The sequence below is a fragment of the Oncorhynchus masou genome, chromosome 3, assembly GCF_036934945.1.
Source record: "Oncorhynchus masou masou isolate Uvic2021 chromosome 3, UVic_Omas_1.1, whole genome shotgun sequence".
In the NCBI taxonomy this organism is placed as follows: domain Eukaryota; kingdom Metazoa; phylum Chordata; class Actinopteri; order Salmoniformes; family Salmonidae; genus Oncorhynchus; species Oncorhynchus masou.
Window position 1 is genome coordinate 5,516,505 of NC_088214.1, and position 19,769 is coordinate 5,536,273.

The 19,769-nt window shown below is 40.8% G+C and overlaps 1 protein-coding gene across 1 annotated transcript in view; it reads right to left on the reverse strand.

The window, feature by feature from the left end:
- The window catches only part of LOC135518747 (vasoactive intestinal polypeptide receptor-like), a 46,350-nt gene that overhangs the window by 25,291 nt on the left and 1,290 nt on the right, over window positions 1-19,769 (reverse strand). The window contains exons 2-7 of the mRNA XM_064943821.1: window positions 19,377-19,410; window positions 19,137-19,249; window positions 17,499-17,596; window positions 11,071-11,200; window positions 3,929-4,082; window positions 1,630-1,690 (exon numbers count right to left, since the gene is read on the reverse strand). Coding sequence (XP_064799893.1) covers window positions 1,630-1,690; window positions 3,929-4,082; window positions 11,071-11,200; window positions 17,499-17,596; window positions 19,137-19,249; window positions 19,377-19,410 — 590 coding nt within the window. The remainder of the gene's footprint in view (window positions 1-1,629; window positions 1,691-3,928; window positions 4,083-11,070; window positions 11,201-17,498; window positions 17,597-19,136; window positions 19,250-19,376; window positions 19,411-19,769) is intronic.

The following is a 19,769-nucleotide window of genomic DNA, read 5'->3' on the forward strand; positions in this document are numbered from 1 at the left end:
AATCAGTTGTGTTGTGACAACGTAAGGGTGGTACACAGAAGATATCCCTATTTGGTAAAAGACAAGATTATAATGTGGCAAGAACAGCTCAAATAAGCAAAGAGAAACGTCAGTCCATCATTACTTTAAGACATGATGGTCAGTCAAAGTGGAACATTTCAAGAACTTCAAGAAGTTTCTGCAAGTGCAGTCGCAAAAAAACCATCAAGCGCTACGATGAAACTGGCTCTAATGAGGACCGCCACAGGAATGGAAGTCCCAGAGATACTTTTGCTGCAGAGGATAAATTCATTATTCGTTACCATCATTCGTTACCAGCCTCAGAAATTGCAGCCCAAATAAATGCTTCACAGATTTCAAGTAACAGACACATCTCAACATCAACTGTTCAGAGGAGACTGCGTGAATCAGGCCTTCATGGTCGAATTAACAAGAGAATGGAGAATGGAATTAGTCACATTTGAATCAAATGTATTGGATTGGACGTTCCACAAACGTAACACAAAAGGTTAATTGCTTGGCCGGTTTTTGTTCAGTATTACTTCAGTGCCGTGTTGCAAACACAAAGTTTCCTTTTTTTTCCACTCTTGTCAATTAGATTAGTATTTTGGAGTAACTACAATGTTGTTGATCCATCCACACTGTTGTAAAGTCATCATTGACCTCATGGTGAAATCCCTGAGCGGTTTCCTTCCTCTCCGGATGCCTGTATCTCTGCAGTGACTGAGTGTATTGATGCACCATCCAAAGTGTAATTAATAACTTCACCATGCTCAGAGAGATATTCAGTGTCTGCTACCATTCACTGCTCGACTGAGGGACCTTACAGATAATTGTATGTGTGGGGTAAAGAGATAAAAAAATTGTATGTTAAACACTATTATTGCAACTTATCATGTGACTCGTTTAGCACATTTGTACTCCTGAACTTTTTTAGTTTTGCCATAACAAAGGGTTTGAAAACAAAGGGTTTGAAAACATATTGACAGCAGGCATTTCAGATTAAACATTTTTGAATGAATTTGTAACAAATTAATAAAAACAAAATTCCACTTTTACATTATTGGATTTTGTGTGTAGGCCAGTGATAAAATAAAATAAAAAATAAAATCTAAATGTAATCCATTTTAAATTCAGACTGTAACACAACAAAATGTGGAAAAACTCAAGTGGTGTGAATCCTTTCTGAGGGCACTGTATATATAAGAAATGTACCCTTCTTTGTCCCCTAAGACTGGGTTTCCTAAACTTGGTCCAGGGGCCCTTCCTGGTTGCACATTTAGATTTTTGCCCTAGCACTTTGTCTGTACCAGTTTACGTGCTACTGTTTTTCTTCTGCGTGTACAGGAAAGTGCAGTAGGATGTTTGCCATAGGTTCATATTTTATTATAGTAAATTGACAGCATTTTCTGTGAGTGTTTCATGGATGGACTACTAGCATACATTCATTGCCTGTTGAGATACATTTTCAATTGCAATGTGGAACACAGCATCACAGGATATTCAAAACACCTGTTGACAAAGGAGGGGAGGAGGAGGAGATTGGGAGGAGATTCTGAGAAAAACAAAACAGATTCTAGACAAACAAACACAAACACAAACAAACAAACAAAATAGCAGTGAACTTACCCAGAGTGTTTTAAATAAGCCTTTGTAATGACCCAAGCTGTGATGAAAACAGTTGGCGCTCCTGTGAATATCAGAGAACAAACAACAACAACAACAAAATTGTCAACAAACCATGTGAGTTCACTTTAAAAAAAATAATGTATAAAAAAAAAAAAATATATTGCCATGAGATTATGATAAAGGTATCGGTGTCTGTATCATGGGGCAGACAAAACATAACACCGTAGGTATATGCACCTGTCACTGTTCCAGCCAGCTACCACCCGGTACTCAACCCTGCACCTTAGAGACTGCTGCCCCATGTACAAAGTCATTGAACACTGGTCACATTAATGATGTTTCCATACTGTTTCACCCACTTCACATGTATATACTGTATTCTAGTCATTGAACACTGGTCACTTTAATGATGTTTCCATACTGTTTCACCCACTTCACATGTATATACTGTATTCTAGTCATTGAACACTGGTCACTTTAATAATGTTTCCATGCTGTTTCACCCACTTCACATGTATATACTGTATTCTAGTCATTGAACACTGGTCACTTTAATGATGTTTCCATACTGTTTCACCCACTTCACATGTATATACTGTATTCTAGTCATTGAACACGGGTCACATTAATGATGTTTCCATACTGTTTCACCCACTTCACATGTATATACTGTATTCTAGTCATTGAACACTGGTCACTTTAATGATGTTTCCATACTGTTTCACCCACTTCACATGTATATACTGTATTCTAGTCATTGAACACTGGTCACTTTAATGATGTTTCCATACTGTTTCACCCACTTCACATGTATATACTGTATTCTAGTCATTGAACACTGGTTCACTTTAATAATGTTTCCATACTGTTTCACCCACTTTGATGTATATACTGTATTCTAGTCATTGAACACTGGTCACTTTAATAATGTTTCATTGTTTCACACTTCACCTGGCACCTGAACACTGGTCCTTTAATGATGTTTCCATACTGTTTCACCCACTTCAAACTTTTGTCTTGTCCATTCTGAACACTGGTCACTTTAATGATGTTTCCATACTGTTTCACCCACAATCCATGTGTCAAATGTCCAAAGGCCTAAGAAAATCCTTCTGTAACCCATACTCCTCCCTTCATCTACACTGATTAAGTGGATTTAAATATTGACATTATCAATATGATTGAGCCATAAATGATTTGATTTAAATATTAATTTGTTTGGTCAGTCTACACAATGGAAACACAATGTGTCAACTTAATTTTTTTACACACAAGTATATCAACTCAATACATCACTTTTCAAACATATATCAACTCAATACATCACTTTTCAAACTCTATATCTCCGGTCTGTTATTTCTTAATTTTTCTGGATTATCTGTGTATAGTTTATTAATATTAGTATTATTATTTTCATTACTGCTCTGATTGAGCTATTAAAAGCATAAAATTTGTTTGGTCCAGTCTGACACAATGTTCAAACACAACGCTATCAACTCAATTCATCACTTTTCAAACACAAGTATATCAACTCAATTCATCACTTTTCAAACACAAGTATATCAACTCAATACATCACTTTTCAAACACAACGCTATCAACTCAATTCATCGCTTTTCAAACACAACGCTATCAATTCAATTCATCACTTTTCAAACACAAGTATATCAATTCAATTCATCGCTTTTCAAACACAACGCTATCAACTCAACACATCACTTTTCAAACACAACGCTTTAACAATGATATTCTAACACAAGTACATGACATTTCAATCAGTCAGGTAGAAAAAAAAACAAGCAACCAGCGTGACATTCTACATTTACTTTTCAGATTACTACTCTGTAGGTAAATACTTCAAAACAAGGATCTCCAGTTGGCGACACTCATATTCTTCATTATCTCTGGAGTGTTTGTTTTTTTTTAAATCCAGAAATGGACAGTATGCCTTTTTACTTAAAAATCTTCTTTAAATCCTGTAAATACATGGTCACACTGACATTTTGGTGATCAGGTGATCAGGTGATCAGGATGAGTGAGGCACTGGATGTTTTTAGGTATGAATACAAAACAAGCATCTGGAAGTGACTCTTTAAAAGTAATATTAATCTAATGTATAATCAGCGTTTATCAAAATCGTGCTAGCTTTTTCCAAGTACAAGTAAAGAAACATTGACATATTGTGTCTCCTTAAAATAAAAACAGCCTGAATATGATCATCAAAATTCACAGCCACACATTGCATATAATACTAATGGGATTAAAGACACAGTTGGAGATATGTTACAGTGACACCTACCCCAGCCAATCAGAATATACCACCAGAAGTACTTCCTCTCGGAGAAGAAGGAGACAGCCAATAGGGTGTGGACGTAGAGGCCTTCGACCAATAGCCAGAAGTAGCTGGTCATGATGCCGTACTGGAAGAAGACAACCCCTGCCTTACATCCCACCTACGGAGAGAGAGCACAGTATCAACATGGAAATTGCAGAATCGCATTAGTGGAAACGTTGGGGGTTATCAGGGCAGGCATGTGAATGGACAAAGCTATTGATAATGTGACAGCATTCATTCCTATGTGAAGACTCAATAGCGCACTGAAGTTAAATTAGAACGACAGATTTGTACCTTGTCAGCTCGGGGGTTTGTACTCGCAACCTTCCGGTTACTAGTCCAACGCTCTAACCACTAGGCTACCTGCCAATTCTACACTCTAACCACTAGGCTACCCTGCCGAAGGGGTGTTCTAGAATGTAACTGTTACTAGTCCAACGCTCTAACCACTAGGCTACCCTGCCGAGGGGGTGTTCTAGAATGTAACTGTTACTAGTCCAACGCTCTAACCACTAGGCTACCCTGCCGAGGGGGTGTTCTAGAATGTAACTGTTACTCGTCCAACGCTCTAACCACTAGGCTACCCTGCCGCCTCTACACTCTAACCACTAGGCTACACTGCCGCCTCTACACTCTAACCACTAGGCTACCCTGCCGCCGCTACACTCTAACCACTAGGCTACCCTGCCGCCTCTACACTCTAACCACTAGGTTCCCTGCCGCCTCTACACTCTAACCACTAGGCTACCCTACCGCCTCTACACTCTAACCACTAGGCCATTTTCAAATAATCGGATCCAGCACATACATCTGGTGAATTAGAAGCAATTATTGGTACCATGATTGTCTTCTAAAAAATGTTTCATATGCACAAAGATTGCCATTTTTCCATTCACTTTAATGGATGCAGGCTAACAATGTCTGCAGTACCATGGTCGGTCTTGAACGTCCGTGGCTTCAATGAGAGGGGCCAGTCATTCTTCCCTGGTTTGAGTCACGTTGGGGACAATTTTAGGATTTTAGCTATAACCCTAACCCTTTTTCTAATCTTAACCTAATTATCTCACGTAAGTTCTCCTAACCTGTTACAAAAAGTCACTTCAGCGAATCAAATAAAACTTTATTTGTCACATGTGCCCCGAATACAAGTGTAGACCTTACCGTGAAATGCTAACACTCCTTGTATTCAGCGTGTGACAAATAAAGGTTGATTTGATTTGCAAAAGGGACTTTTCGTAGAAGGTTAGGAGAATTTACCCAAGAGAATTATGGCACCTGTCTACTCCAAAGGTGGCAGATCTGCATGGGTTCTGAATAACATGCAAGTTAGTCAGGTGATTGAGAAGGAACACCTTGATAGCACTTTTTATTTTACCAGGCAAGTTGACTGAGAACACATTCACAGCAACAACCTGGGGAATAGTTACAGGGGAAAGGAGGGGGGATGAATGGGCCAATTAGGTGACTGTTTGAGGGCCAGTTTAGGAATGTAGCCAGGACACCCAGGGTTAACAACCCTAACCTTATGATAAATGTCATGGGATCTTTAGTGATCACAGACAGTCAGGACATCCATTTTAACATCCCTTCTGAAAGACAGCACCTTACACAGGGCAATGTCCCCAATCACTGCCCTGGGGCATTGGAATATTTGTTTTAGACCAGAAGGAAATGGTGCCTTCTACTAGCCCTCCAACACCACTTCCAGCAGCATCTGGTCTCCCATCCAGGCATCAACCAGGACCAGCCCTGCTTAGCTGCAGAAGCAAGCCGGCAGTGAGATGTAGGGTGGTGTGCTGCTGGGTTACTTTTACCATACACCAAATGTCCCATTTTCTCAGTCTATTTATAAACATTCAATCCTTAGGTAATCAAACAATATACATTTCAAACTAACTGTCCTTCTATAAAACCAACACTGTAATGTTAGATTAGATAGTGGTTATGAGCTATCATGAAGAGTTTACATGTCTCCTCTTTAAGCTGAGGGTCCCTCTTTATATACAACATGTCTCCCCTAAGAGTTCTGTACAAGCTGTTTCTAATGGGCTGTCTACATGTCAGATCAGAGCAGTGTTTCTCAATCCTGGTCCTTGTTATTGCCCTAGTATTCACATACTTGAATACTAATACTGGGGTGGCAGGTAGCCTAGTGGTTAGAGCGTTAGCCTCGTAACCGAAAGGTTGCAAGATCGAATCCCCGAGCTGACAATGTAAAAAAAAATCTGTCGTTCTGCCCCTGAACAAGGCAGTTAACCCACTGTTCCCCTGAACAAGGCAGTTAGCTCACTGTTCCCCTGAACAAGGCAGTTAGCCCACTGTTCCCCTGAACAAGGCAGTTAGACCACTGTTCCCCTGAACAAGGCAGTTAACCAACTGTTCCCCTGAACAAGGCAGTTAACCCACTGTTCCCCTGAACAAGGCAGTTAACCCACTGTTCCCCTGAACAAGGCAGTTAACCCACTGTTCCCCTGAACAAGGCAGTTAACCCACTGTTCCCCTGAACAAGGCAGTTAACCCACTGTTCCCCTGAACAAGACAGTTAACCCGCTGTTCCCCTGAACAAGGCAGTTAACCCGCTGTTCCCCTGAACAAGGCAGTTAACCCACTGTTCCCCTGAACAAGGCAGTTAACCCACTGTTCCCCTGAACAAGGCAGTTAACCCACTGTTCCCCTGAACAAGACAGTTAACCCGCTGTTCCCCTGAACAAGGCAGTTAACCCACTGTTCCCCTGAACAAGGCAGTTAACCAACTGTTCCCCTGAACAAGGCAGTTAGACCACTGTTCCCCTGAACAAGGCAGTTAACCCACTGTTCCCCGGTAGGTCGTCATTGAAAATAAGAATTTGTTCTTTACTGACTTGCCTGGTTAAAATAAAATCAACTCATCATCAAGCCTTTTGATTAGAATCAGGCGTGTGAGTTCTAGAACAATAACACAAAAAGTGTACCTCTTTGGGTCCCCAGGACCAGGATTGAGAAACACTGCATTAGATAGTGGTTCTTATGACTACAAAATATGGTGACTCTTGTATAGCTTCAACACTACTATATGTCTTTTCTCCTGTAAAAGTCTTCTACAACTGTCTCCTAAAGGTTTGTCTTCAAACATGTCTTCTGTGAGGGTACCAGCTGTGTTTACCACCCCAGTTAATGTACTTTAAGCGAATAAACATAGACCAAAGGTATATCATGGAGCAAGCACTCCACTGGAGGAAACTCTGCTCAGAGTGTCATTAAATACACAGCCAGCCGTTAAACAGCAAACCATCCGTCACACTTTAAGCTAATAAACATAGACCAAAGGTACTTACAGTGCCTTCAGAAAGTATTCATAACCCTTGACTTATTCCACATTTTTGTTGTGTTACATCCTGTATAAAAACAAATGTATTCAATTGTGTTTTTTCACACCCTTCCACACACAATTGATTTATTTAACTAGGCAAGTCAGTTAAGAACAAATTCTTATTTTCAATGACGGCCTAGAAACAGTGTGTTAACTGCCTGTTCAGGGGCAGAACGACATATTTGTACCTTGTCAGCTTGGGGGTTTGACCTTGCAACCTTCCGCTTTCTAGTCCAACGCTCTAACTACTAGGCTACCCTGCCACCTCTACACTCTAACCACTAGGCTACTGTGCCCCATAATGACAAAGTGAAAACATGTTTTTTGATTATTTATTTTTTCAAGTTGATTGAAAATGACATTCAAAAATATCTCATTTACGTAAGCATTCACAACCCTGAACATATTTTTGGAATATTTTGATCCTGTGCAGGCTTCCTTCTTTTCACTCTGTCATTTAGGTTAGTATTGTGGAGTAAGTACAATGTTGTGGATCCATCAGTTTTCTGCTATCACAGCCATACAACTCTGTAACTGTTGGCCTCATGGTGAAATGCCTGAGTGGTTTCCTTCCTCTCTGGTAACTGAGTTAGGAAGGACGCCTTTATCTTTGTATTGACTGGGTGTATTGATACACCATCCGAAGTGTAATTAATAACTTCACCATATTCAAAAGGATATTCAATGTCTAGTTTTTTTTTAGTTTTTTTTTTACCAATCTACCAATAAGGTGTCCTTTTTTGCGAGACATTGGAAAACATCCCTGGTCTTTGTGGCTGAATCTGTGTTTGAAATTCACTGTTTGACTGAGGGACCGCCACTCCAATAACAAATATACAGTGCCTTGCGAAAGAATTTTGCACGCCCAATTGTTCAGTTTTTGATTTGTTAAAAAGTTTGAAATATCCAATAAATGTCGTTCCACTTCATGATTGTGTCCCACTTGTTGTTGATTCTTCACAAAAAAATACAGTTTTATATCTTTATGTTTGAAGCCTGAAATGTGGCAAAAGGTCGCAAAGTTCAAGGGGCCGAATACTTTCGCAAGGCACTGTATGTCACGACTTCCGCCCAAGTCGGGTCCTCTCCTTGTTCGGGCGGCGCTCGGCATCGCTGGTCTTCAAGCCATCATCGATCCACTTTTCATTTTTCATGTGTTTTGTCTTGTTTTCCCTCACACCTGGTTTCAATTCCCTCAATCATTTGTTGTGTATTTAACCCTCTGTTTCCCCCATGTCTTTGTGTGGGATTGTTTATTCCAAGTGCACGTGTTGTTTGGTGCGCAACGGGTTTTTGTACCCAATTATTGTTGTTATTTTTATGCCGTGAGTTTTGCTATTAAACTGCTCCGGCTATTACCATGTTCTGCTCTCCTGAGTCTGACTTCCCTGCCACTGATTATACAATATAATTGACTCACAAAATGAGTCCTTGCAACTTATTTTGTGACTTGTTAAGCAAATGTTTACTCCTGAACATATTTAGCTTGCCATAACAAATGTGTTGAATACTCATTTTTAATCTAAATCTTAATCTGTCAAAATAAAATTCTAAAAACAATTCCACTTTGACATTAAGGGGTATTGTGTAGACCAGTGACAACAAAAAAATATCTTAATTTAATACATTTTAAATTAAGGCTGTAACACAACAAGATGTAGAAAGAGTCAAGGGGTGTGAATACTTTCTGAAAGGTACTGTATGTATGACATATATACCATTGCTGAGTAACAAAACCTAGGCTTACTGCCAGCCACGACTTCGCAGATCTGAGAGGATTGTATAAGTGGAATCATTAAGGATTACACCCATTCTGAGAGCAAGCCTGCATTTATAAATTCTGTTTATATATCCCTCCAATCCCAGAACACCTAGTTGCTAGGAAGCAGATAGTCGGCAGGGGGGCTAGGGGATCGATTTAGTTCATTCAGAATATACTGTATGTGGTTCTAGTCCCTTTTTCATTCAACATAAGACAACGATAGTATGGTTAAGAGTAAATTAGTTCTTCTGGATTTGCAGCTGTTGCAGAGTTTACTGACGACACTTGTAAAAACGTTCAATGTGATTCAAAGCCAAGCCAGCCCTCCTCTGTCTCTCAGCCAGGCAGCTCACCTCACCGCTAGTCACTTCTGAGTGTTTAGCAAACAGGAACTCTCCCTAACATCCTGTTACATGACTTCATTAGGGAACACTCTCCAAAGAGTCGACAAACACTGTTACACCCTGTATGCTATAAACGAGGCCTGGAAAGCAACGCTCAACTCAAAACTAAACCCAGGAAGGAACACAAAGCTTTAAAGGCAACAGCACTCTGTTTGAGTAATGAATTAAATGAGAGGGGAGAGAGAGAGAGAATGAAAGAAAGAAAGAAAGAAAGAAAGAAAGAAAGAAAGAAAGAAAGAGGGAAAGAGAGAGAGAGAAAGAAAGAAAGAGGAAATAGAGAAATAAAGAAAGAGGGAAAAGAGAGAGAGAAATAAAGAAAGAGGGAAAGAGAAAGAGAGAGAGAGAGAGGCAGAGAGAGAGAAAGAGGGAGAGAGAGGGAAAGAAAGAGAGAGAGAGAGAGGGGGGGGAGAGAGAGGGGGAGAGAGAGAGAGAGAGAGAGAGAGAGAGGGGGGGAGAGAGAGGGAGAGAGAGAGAGAGAGAGAGAGAGAGAGGGGGGGGGAGGGAGAGAGAGGAGAGGAGGGAGGCGAGAGGGGAGAGAGAGAGAGAGAGAGAGAGAGAGAGAGAGAGAGAGAGAGAGAGAGAGAGAGAGAGAGAGAGAGAGAGGGGGAAAAGAGAGAGAGAGAGAGAGAGAGAGAGAGAGAGGCTTGTGACAGCTGACTGGGGCCTCTGAGACAGGCATGTTAACTTATTGTTGCATTTTTTTTAACCTTTATTTAACCAGGTAGACTAGTTGAGAACAAGTTCTCATTTACAATTGTGACCTGCCCTAGATAAAGCACAGCAATTCGACACATATAACCACATAGAGTTACACATGGAATAAACAAAACATACAGTCAATAATACAATAGAAAAAATAAAACAAAAAGTCTATATACAGTGAGTGCAAATGAGGTAAGATAAGGGAGTTAAGGCAATAAATAGGCCATGGTGGCGAAGTAATTACAATATGGCAATTAAACACTGGAATGGTAGATGTGCAGACGATGAATGTGAGATAATGGGGTGCAAAGGAGCAAGATAAAAAAATAAATACAGTATGGGGATGAGGTAGATAGATGGGCTGTTTACAGATGGGTTATGTACAGGTGCAGTGATCTGACAGCTGGTGATTAAAGCTAGTGAGGGAGATATGTAATCAATAATCAAGGAAAGTATCCAACAAACAAGTGTTTACATTCTAGCCCCTCCCTCTAAACAAGGTGAAGCATTCTGTACCTACTGTGTTGTTGAACCCCTCCCTCTAAACAAGGTGAAGCATTCTGTACCTACTGTGTTGTTGAACCCCTCCCTCTAAACAAGGTGAAGCATTCTGTACCTACAGTGTTGTTGAACCCCTCCCTCTAAACAAGGTGAAGCATTCAGTACCTATTGTGTTGTTGAACCCCTCACCTCTAAACAAGGTGAAGCATTCTGTACCTACAGTGTTGTTGAACCCCTCCTTCTAAACAAGGTGAAGCATTCTGTACTTACTCAGGGTATGTAGACTACTTTCAAGTATTTAAGTTGAGCAGCTTAAGTATTAGACATGTAAAAATTTGACCCAGGTCTCTATGGTAACAAGTAGCATAACAAAACAACATGGACTCACAGTTTCAGGTTGACAGTCAGACTCCCCGACCTCGTACAAAACCACATCTTTGATGAAGACGGCAATGGCTTTCAGTATGAACGCCACAAACAGGTTCATGTGGATGTAGTTTCTGGTGCAGTGCAACTTCCTGTTGAACATGACAAAATATACATATATCAGTTCATAGCAGTTATAATCACATTTATGTGATCATGTCATCCTATTTTATTTCCTTTTACATTTATTACAGGACTACATTTTTGACAGGCGTTTTACAACTAATCTGCCCTACCAAGGGAAAAAGGGCATTTGGTCGAAAATGAGTTAATGTCATTTTTTTTAAAATTCATTAAATACATGCTTAATTATGTGGACAAGTATCCTGCCTCTATTGAATTGTGTTTTTGGAGAAAATAGGGGGTCATGTTAGCCAGTAACTGTACAAAGTTACTATGATACCAAGGTAAATAAAAAGCAATTCCTCCCAGTTAAACGCTATGAGCAGGTACTGCATTTTGCTTGGTAGGACAGTATAGTACTACCACCGTGACCAAACGTTTCCCAAACCAAGGTATTAAGGCATTATTTGATAATGCAGCATGTCCGTCATGCATCTCCTCCTGTTCTTTGTGTCTTCGGTAGTACACGAATGGAATACCACCTCTGAGTCACATTTCCCAAACCACTTATTGTATTGTACATTTGATAATACTTTGTCCTGTTTATTCTCTTCAATACTATCACTGTGACTAACATTTCCCAGACTTAAGACCTCATGATGGCAAATATTGTATTGCAGATTGGGGTTAAAACTATAAGAGCCTCTAATTGAAGTGATGATCAGATTGGGGTTCAAATGATCAGAGCCTCTAACAGATGTGACGATCAGATTGGGGTTCAAATGATCAGAGCCTCTAACAGAAGTGACGATCAGATTGGGGTTAAAATGATCAGAGCATAGTGAGTGTAACAGTGTGGTGACAGACAAGGCAGCCTCCCCTGTTGTCACAGTGTTGTGTCACAGTGTGTACTGTATATAAACAACACTGTGTTCCGTACACCTGTGATGCTCTGACTCTCCAAACTGTTGCTCAGGCCAGAAATATGCTAGTTAGTGGTCTCTGCCATCGCATCGTAAGACCGCTTGGAGTAAACACATCACTCACTGTTTACCAAGACACACACACACACACACACAGTCACACACACACAGTCACACACACACAGTCACACACACACAGTCACACACACACACACACACACACACACACACACACACACACACACACACACACACACACACACACACACACACAGTTAAATGAAGTGTGTGATGCTTTAAAAGGCCTACTGGGAGGCCAGGCCACTTAACATTTAATTAATGATCAGAACTCTGTCATTCTCTGTCTTCCTCTCCCCCCTCCTCAACCCTCCTCTTACCCTTCCTCTTACCCTTCCTCTCACCCTTCCTCTCAGTGTGTGAGTGTCTCTGTGCTTGTACCACAGGATCACTTACAGTAGCGAAGTTTATGACAGGATATGTCCTTTTTGTTAACCACTCCAGTGTGTTTGAGAGATGGTGCAACGCCACATTATGGCATTTAGAAAACCTGTTCTATCCAGGTGTCTTAGTGTTAAATGGGGTGTAGAATACACCATAAAATCATCAACGAACTGAGCGAAAGGACATACTGTGCAATGCAGCCTGGGTAGGAGAGGCAGGGGGTATCGGCACAAAGCTTGAATGAGCGAGCTGTAAGTGATTCTTCTGCATAACGTGCCATAACTAAGGGATAAACGCACCCGTTCTGTACATTAATCAAATCAAATCAAATTTTATTTGTCACATACACATGGTTAGCAGATGTTAATGCGAGTGTAGCGAAATGCTTGTGCTTCTAGTTCCGACAATGCAGTAATAACCAACAAGTAATCTAACTAACAATTCCTAATCTACTGACTTATACACAGTGTAAGGGGATAAAGAATATGTACATAAGGATATATGAGTGAGTGATGGTACAGAGCAGCATAGGCAAGATACAGTAGATGGTATCGAGTACAGTATATAATGTAGAGAACGGAGGTGTTTATTCCATTTATACTACAGTAATGTAGAGAACGGAGGTGTTTATCCCATTTATACCACAGTAATGTAGAGAAGAGGTGTTTATCCCATTTATACTACAGTAATGTAGAGAAGGAGGTGTTTATCCCGGAGGTGTTTATTTATACTACAGTAATGTAGAGAGGTGTTTATCCTGCTTAACGGAGGTGTTTATCCCATTTATACTACAGTAATGTAGAGAACGGAGGTGTTTATCCCATTTATAACAGTAATGTAGAGAAGAGGTGTTTATCCCATTTATACTACAGTAATGTAGAGAACGGAGGTGTTTATCCTGCTTATACTACAGTAATGTAGAGAACGGAGGTGTTTATCCCATTTATACTACAGTAATGTAGAGAACGGAGGTGTTTATCCCATTTATACCACAGTGATGTAGAGAACAGGGGTGTTTATCCTGCTTATACTACAGTAATGTAGAGAACGGAGTGTTTATTCCATTTATACTTCAGTAATGTAGAGAACGGAGGTGTTTATCCCATTTATACCACAGTGATGTAGAGAACAGGGGTGTTTATCCTGCTTATACTACAGTAATGTAGAGAACGGAGGTGTTTATTCCATTTATACTACAGTAATGTAGAGAACGGAGGTGTTTATTCCATTTATACTACAGTAATGTAGAGAACAGAGGTGTTTATCCCACTTATACTACAGTAATGTAGAGAACGGAGGTGTTTATTCCATTTATACTACAGTAATGTAGAGAACGGAGGTGTTTATTCCATTTATACTACAGTAATGTAGAGAACAGGTGTTTATCATTTATACTACAGTAATGTAGAGAACGGAGGTGTTTATTCCATTTATACTACAGTAATGTAGAGAACGGAGGTGTTTATCCATGCTTATACTACAGTAATGTTTATTCCATTTATACTACAGTAATTAGAGAACAGGTGCATGCTTATACTCCACAGTTTATTCCATTTATACTACACAGTGCAGCTGACTCCACAGCACAGTGGTCCTGGCCTCCAAGCATCTTGATCGTGTCACTGAATACGGTCAAGTTTCCATGGACAAAGGCCTAAGTTCAGTCAGTGGATCTTCAAACATTGTTCACAGGACAACAGGGCATTTGTCTTCAGAAAGAAAAAAAGGATTTCAAAGGCACCTTTTCAGCACTCTTTCTAGAGCAGGGAGCACTGACAGCCAGCGAACATTTCTGTGCCTCAAATGTTATGGTACTCCTGGCCAATAAACTCACAAAGCCCTTCAGTCTTTCTACTCTGATGGTGAAAATATGAACATATTCCAAAAATCTCTGTGAGCAGGTAAAAAATCTCCAAGGGAAATCATGTCCAAAGCTGTTCTGGCCGTGTTATGAATGATGTGGGCAGGACAACCTCAGCTAATCACCTCCTGCTGCAGAGCATTTTTAACGTTGGTATGGACATTGACCCTCCCCAGCCTATTCAGTCCTCCAAAGTTGGTATTTGTGTTGTCAGCAGAGAATGTTTTCCAGGTTACATTTTGGGATGACCACCAGCACCTCAGCTGCAATTTTCTCTGCTGTTTCTCCTTTCAATTCAACAAAATCATGCAGTTTTGTTTCCACAGATGTGCTGCCATCATATATCTGACATTATCTGACTAGTATTGGCAGCAGCTTTACATGTCCATGATTGGACACATCAATGGACAGGGACACATTCAACCTGGTCTCGGTCCTGTGTTACCAAAGTAGTTGCCCATGTTGCTAACACGTTACTCACTATGGCGTCACGTTTTGTCCTAGCACATGTAAACTTCGGCTCATAAAGCTTCCGTGTCAGTTGTGCTGTGCAGTCCATAGATCTGTAACTATGATTGTGTCACATAGTGTGGTAGGCAAAGACACCCCTCCTGCACAGCTAAATCATATTCTTCTTGGGAAGGCTCTACCTTCTTGAAGAATGTGGTGACAGAGGGCAAACCAACACAGCCAATCAGAGAGGCTTTAAGCTTTTTCGTCTGTTGATGTTCTACCACTGCTGTTCTTCTCCGGCTGCCAATTGAAAGAGAGGAATGACAAAGGGTGCAGTGAACCATTCTATCGTCTTGACCTGAGCGTATAAATGGAAATTCTCTCACGTTTTTCATCAAGTGCATTTCCGTTTCTTGGAAAGAGTCATTTGATCTCCTCTGTCTGCTCTTCTTCACTCTCCTTGTGTCACTCTTCTTACTCTCAACTTTTCCTTCTCCTTCAATCTTTCTCCTCCTCTTTTCTTCACTCGTCTTCCTTTCCTTCTCTTCACTCTTCTACACCCTCCTTGTGTCACTCTTTTTACTCCCTTAATGTTTCCTTCTCCTTCCTCTCCAATCTGTATTAATAAATAGTACACTATTAGATAACCAAAGTATTTTAACAGATTCCCATTGCTTGCCTCATTTCTGTATTTTATCTCAAAAACATTGTTTGTGATAATAAATTGTCAGGCTCTGTAATCATATCTTTACCTTTCCTCCTCTGTCTCCTTCACTCTTCTTCCTATCCAGTCTTCCTCCTCTCCTTCCTCTCCACGTCTAATGTTATCCATGAACATTTCTAACTTTATTTTCACACTACTTATTATAATGGCAGTAGAGTAGGGGCCTGAGGACACACACTTAATGTGTTGGGAAATATGTTGTGAATGTATTGTAATGTTTTAAAAGTTGAATAGCCACAAAAAATACAAAATACAAACACTGGTCATTGAGAGGAGATCGCATTGCATATCAAAACTTTAAGCTAGAAGCTAGCAAATAGTTTGTGCTAGCAAACCTGCCGCTATGACAATCGAATTCAAAAACAGCTGGTCAAACTAGAAACATGTGGGAGGATTTGACAGCATTGCGCCACTAAACTAGAAACATGTGGGAGGATTTGACAGCATAGTGCCACTAAACTAGAAACGTGGGAGGATTTGACAGCTTTGCGCCACTAAACTAGAAACATGTGGGAGGATTTGACAGCATAGTGCCACTAAACTAGAAAAATGTGGGAGAATTTGACAGCATTAAGCCACAAAACTAGAAACGTGGGAGGATTTGACTGCATTGCGCCACTAAACTAGAAACATGAGGGAGGATTTGACAGCATAGTGTCACTAAACTAGAAACGTGGGAGGATTTGACAGCACAGAGCCACTAAACTAGAAACATGGGAGGATTTAACAGCAAAGCGCCACTAAACTAGAAACATGGGAGGATTTGACAGCACAGCGCCACTAAACTAGAAACATGGGACGATTTAACAGCACAGCGCCACTAAACTAGAAACATGGGAGGATTTGACAGCACAGCGCCACTAAACTAGAAACATGAGAGGATTTAACAGCACAGCGCCACTAAACTAGAAACATGGGAGGATTTAACAGCACAGCGCCACTAAACTAGAAACATGAGAGGATTTAACAGCATAGCGCCACTAAACTAGAAACACGGGAGGATTTGACAGCACAGCGCCACTAAACTAGAAACATGGGAGGATTTGACAGCACAGCGCCACTAAACTAGAAACATGGGAGGATTTAACAGCAAAGCGCCACTAAACTAGAAACATGGGAGGATTTGACAGCACAGCGCCACTAAACTAGAAACATGAGAGGATTTGACAGCACAGCGCCACTAAACTAGAAACATGGGACGATTTAACAGCACAGCGCCACTAAACTAGAAACATGAGAGGATTTAACAGCACAGCGCCACTAAACTAGAAACATGGGAGGATTTAACAGCAAAGCGCCACTAAACTAGAAACATGGGAGGATTTGACAGCACAGCGCCACTAAACTAGAAACATGGGACGATTTAACAGCACAGCGCCACTAAACTAGAAACATGGGAGGATTTGACAGCACAGCGCCACTAAACTAGAAACATGAGAGGATTTAACAGCACAGCGCCACTAAACTAGAAACATGGGAGGATTTAACAGCACAGCGCCACTAAACTAGAAACATGAGAGGATTTAACAGCATAGCGCCACTAAACTAGAAACACGGGAGGATTTTACAGCACAGCGCCACTTGCGTCATGACTGCAACAGTAGAGACCAGAGAAAATCATGTTCATCTCTCACCACGTTAATGTCATCAGATACCTTTTTTTGTAAAGGAAGAATCATACGAAAGGTATTGACAACACATTGATAGGCAATACTATACATGTTTTAAAAATAGTCCACAGATTTAAAAGAAAAACATTAGTCTTAAATCGCAAACCACCGTGACTAAAATATGCAGAGGAAATACATCCTTAGAGTCTTTGTTGTTCCATATGTAAACACCCCCACGCTGTTCTCGTTAAGCTTTCGAGCAGCTGGTGATGTAAGCACAGTAAAGAATCGTACCTAAAAGTGCAGAGTAGGACGATAGCGATAGTGAGGGAGATGAGAGAGAGACTGTGTCCGATAGTGTAGCCTACTTTCACTGCCCAGTAGAACTCCTCCTGAGAGAAACACACAAGTAGACACATTAAAACATGTTACTGCTCACACCTCACGTTCAAAGCTATAAAAACAAAAAAACAATAACAAAGAGGTCAACCCACCTCTGTTTTGGTAAAAAGCTGAAAGATGGGCCTGGAGAAAAGTAACCACTCTCAAATTCATAGACAGAGCTATGGAAGCAAAGACTGACCAGCCATGATATACAGTACAAAGGTTTATATTTTAGGTTCTGATGGGGTACGACAGTTGAACTAAGCTCATATTCTTCAAGAATCAAGTTATATTCTTCAAGAATCAAGTTTTATTCTTCAAGAATCAAGTTTTATTCTTCAAGAATCAAGTTATATTCTTCAAGAATCAAGTTATATTCTTCAAGAATCAAGTTATATTCTTCAAGAATCAAGTTATATTCTTCAATAATCAAGTTATATTCTTCAAGAATCAAGTTATATTCTTCAAGAATCAAGTTATATTCTTCAAGAATCAAGTTATATTCTTCAAGAATCAAGTTATATTCTTCAGGAATCAAGTTTTATTCTTCAAGAATCAATGCATGTATACGTAATTTTTAAATCTAGCAATAAGCATGATTTATGTTAATTTTATTTAACCTTTATTTAACTAGGCAAGTCAATTAAGAGCAAATTCTTACGACGCTGGGCCAATTGCAAACCCGGACGACGCTGAGCCAATTGTGCGCCGCCCTGTGGGGCTCCCAATCACGGCCGGCGGTGATACAGCCTGGAATCGAACCAGGGACTGCAGTGACACCTTAGACCGCTGCGCCACTCGGGAGTCCGAAATTCTAGATTTAACACATGGGCAAATCTATAATGGCACTATCCTCCGACAATGAATTTTCTTTTTTATGTAATTCTAATTTCTGGATAAGGCTTAAAATACAGGATACATTCTAGTTACGTCATATGATTGTGGAAAACACAAGGCCCTAATAATGGCACCCTATTCCATACTGTAGTCCACTACTTTAGACCAGGCCCATAGGGCACCCTATTCCATACTGTAGTCCACTACTTTAGACCAGGCCCATAGGGCACCCTATTCCATACTGTAGTCCACTACTTTAGACCAGGCCCATAGGGTACCCTATTCCATACTGTAGTCCACTACTTTAGACCAGGCCCATAGGGCACCCTATTCCATACTGTAGTCCACTACTTTAGACCAGGCCCATAGGGCACCCTATTCCATACTGTAGTCCACTACTTTAGACCAGGCCCATAGGGCACCCTATTCCATACTGTAGTCCACTACTTTAGACCAGGCCCATAGGGCACCCTATTCCATACTGTAGTGGGAATTGAGTGGCATTTCAAATATAGCCTTCATACATGCTCCTTTACTCCAGGGAGCAACATGGAAGTCTGTTGGTATTGTAGCTCTATGCGTAAAGTAAAAAGCTACTGACTTGTTATCACCGTTACACAAATACAAAGGTCACTGATTTATGAACGTTGGTCAATAATGATTAGAAATGTATTGATGGATCTGTAAAAAGACACTGGTTGCCATACCTACCATGTCATCATCATCAACTTTGGTGACGTTGGCGTTGTACCCACAATTCAGTGCATAGGAAGCAGGGCTAACCTCAGACCAGCCATCACTGGTGCAGGTCTTCGACAGGTTACCTAGATGACAGAGAGGACAGGTGTAACAGGTTACCTAGACGACAAAGAGGACAGGTGTAACAGGTTACCTAGAAGACAGAGAGGACAGGTGTAACAGGTTACCTAGACGACAAAGAGGACAGGTTACCGAGACGACAAAGAGGACAGGTGTAACAGGTTACCTAGATGACAGAGAGGACAGGTGTAACAGGTTACCTAGAAGACAGAGAGGACAGGTGTAACAGGTTACCTAGACGACAAAGAGGACAGGTTCCCGAGACGACAAAGAGGACAGGTGTAACAGGTTACCTAGATGACAGAGAGGACAGGTGTAACAGGTTACCCAGACGACAGAGAGGACAGGTGTAACAGGTTACCTAGACGACAAAGAAGACAGGTGTAACAGGTTACCCAGACGACAGAGAGGACAGGTGTAACAGGTTGCCCAGACGACAGAGAGGACAGGTGTAACAGGTTACCCAGACGACAGAGAGGACAGGTGTAACAGGTTACCTAGACGACAGAGAGGACAGGTGTAACA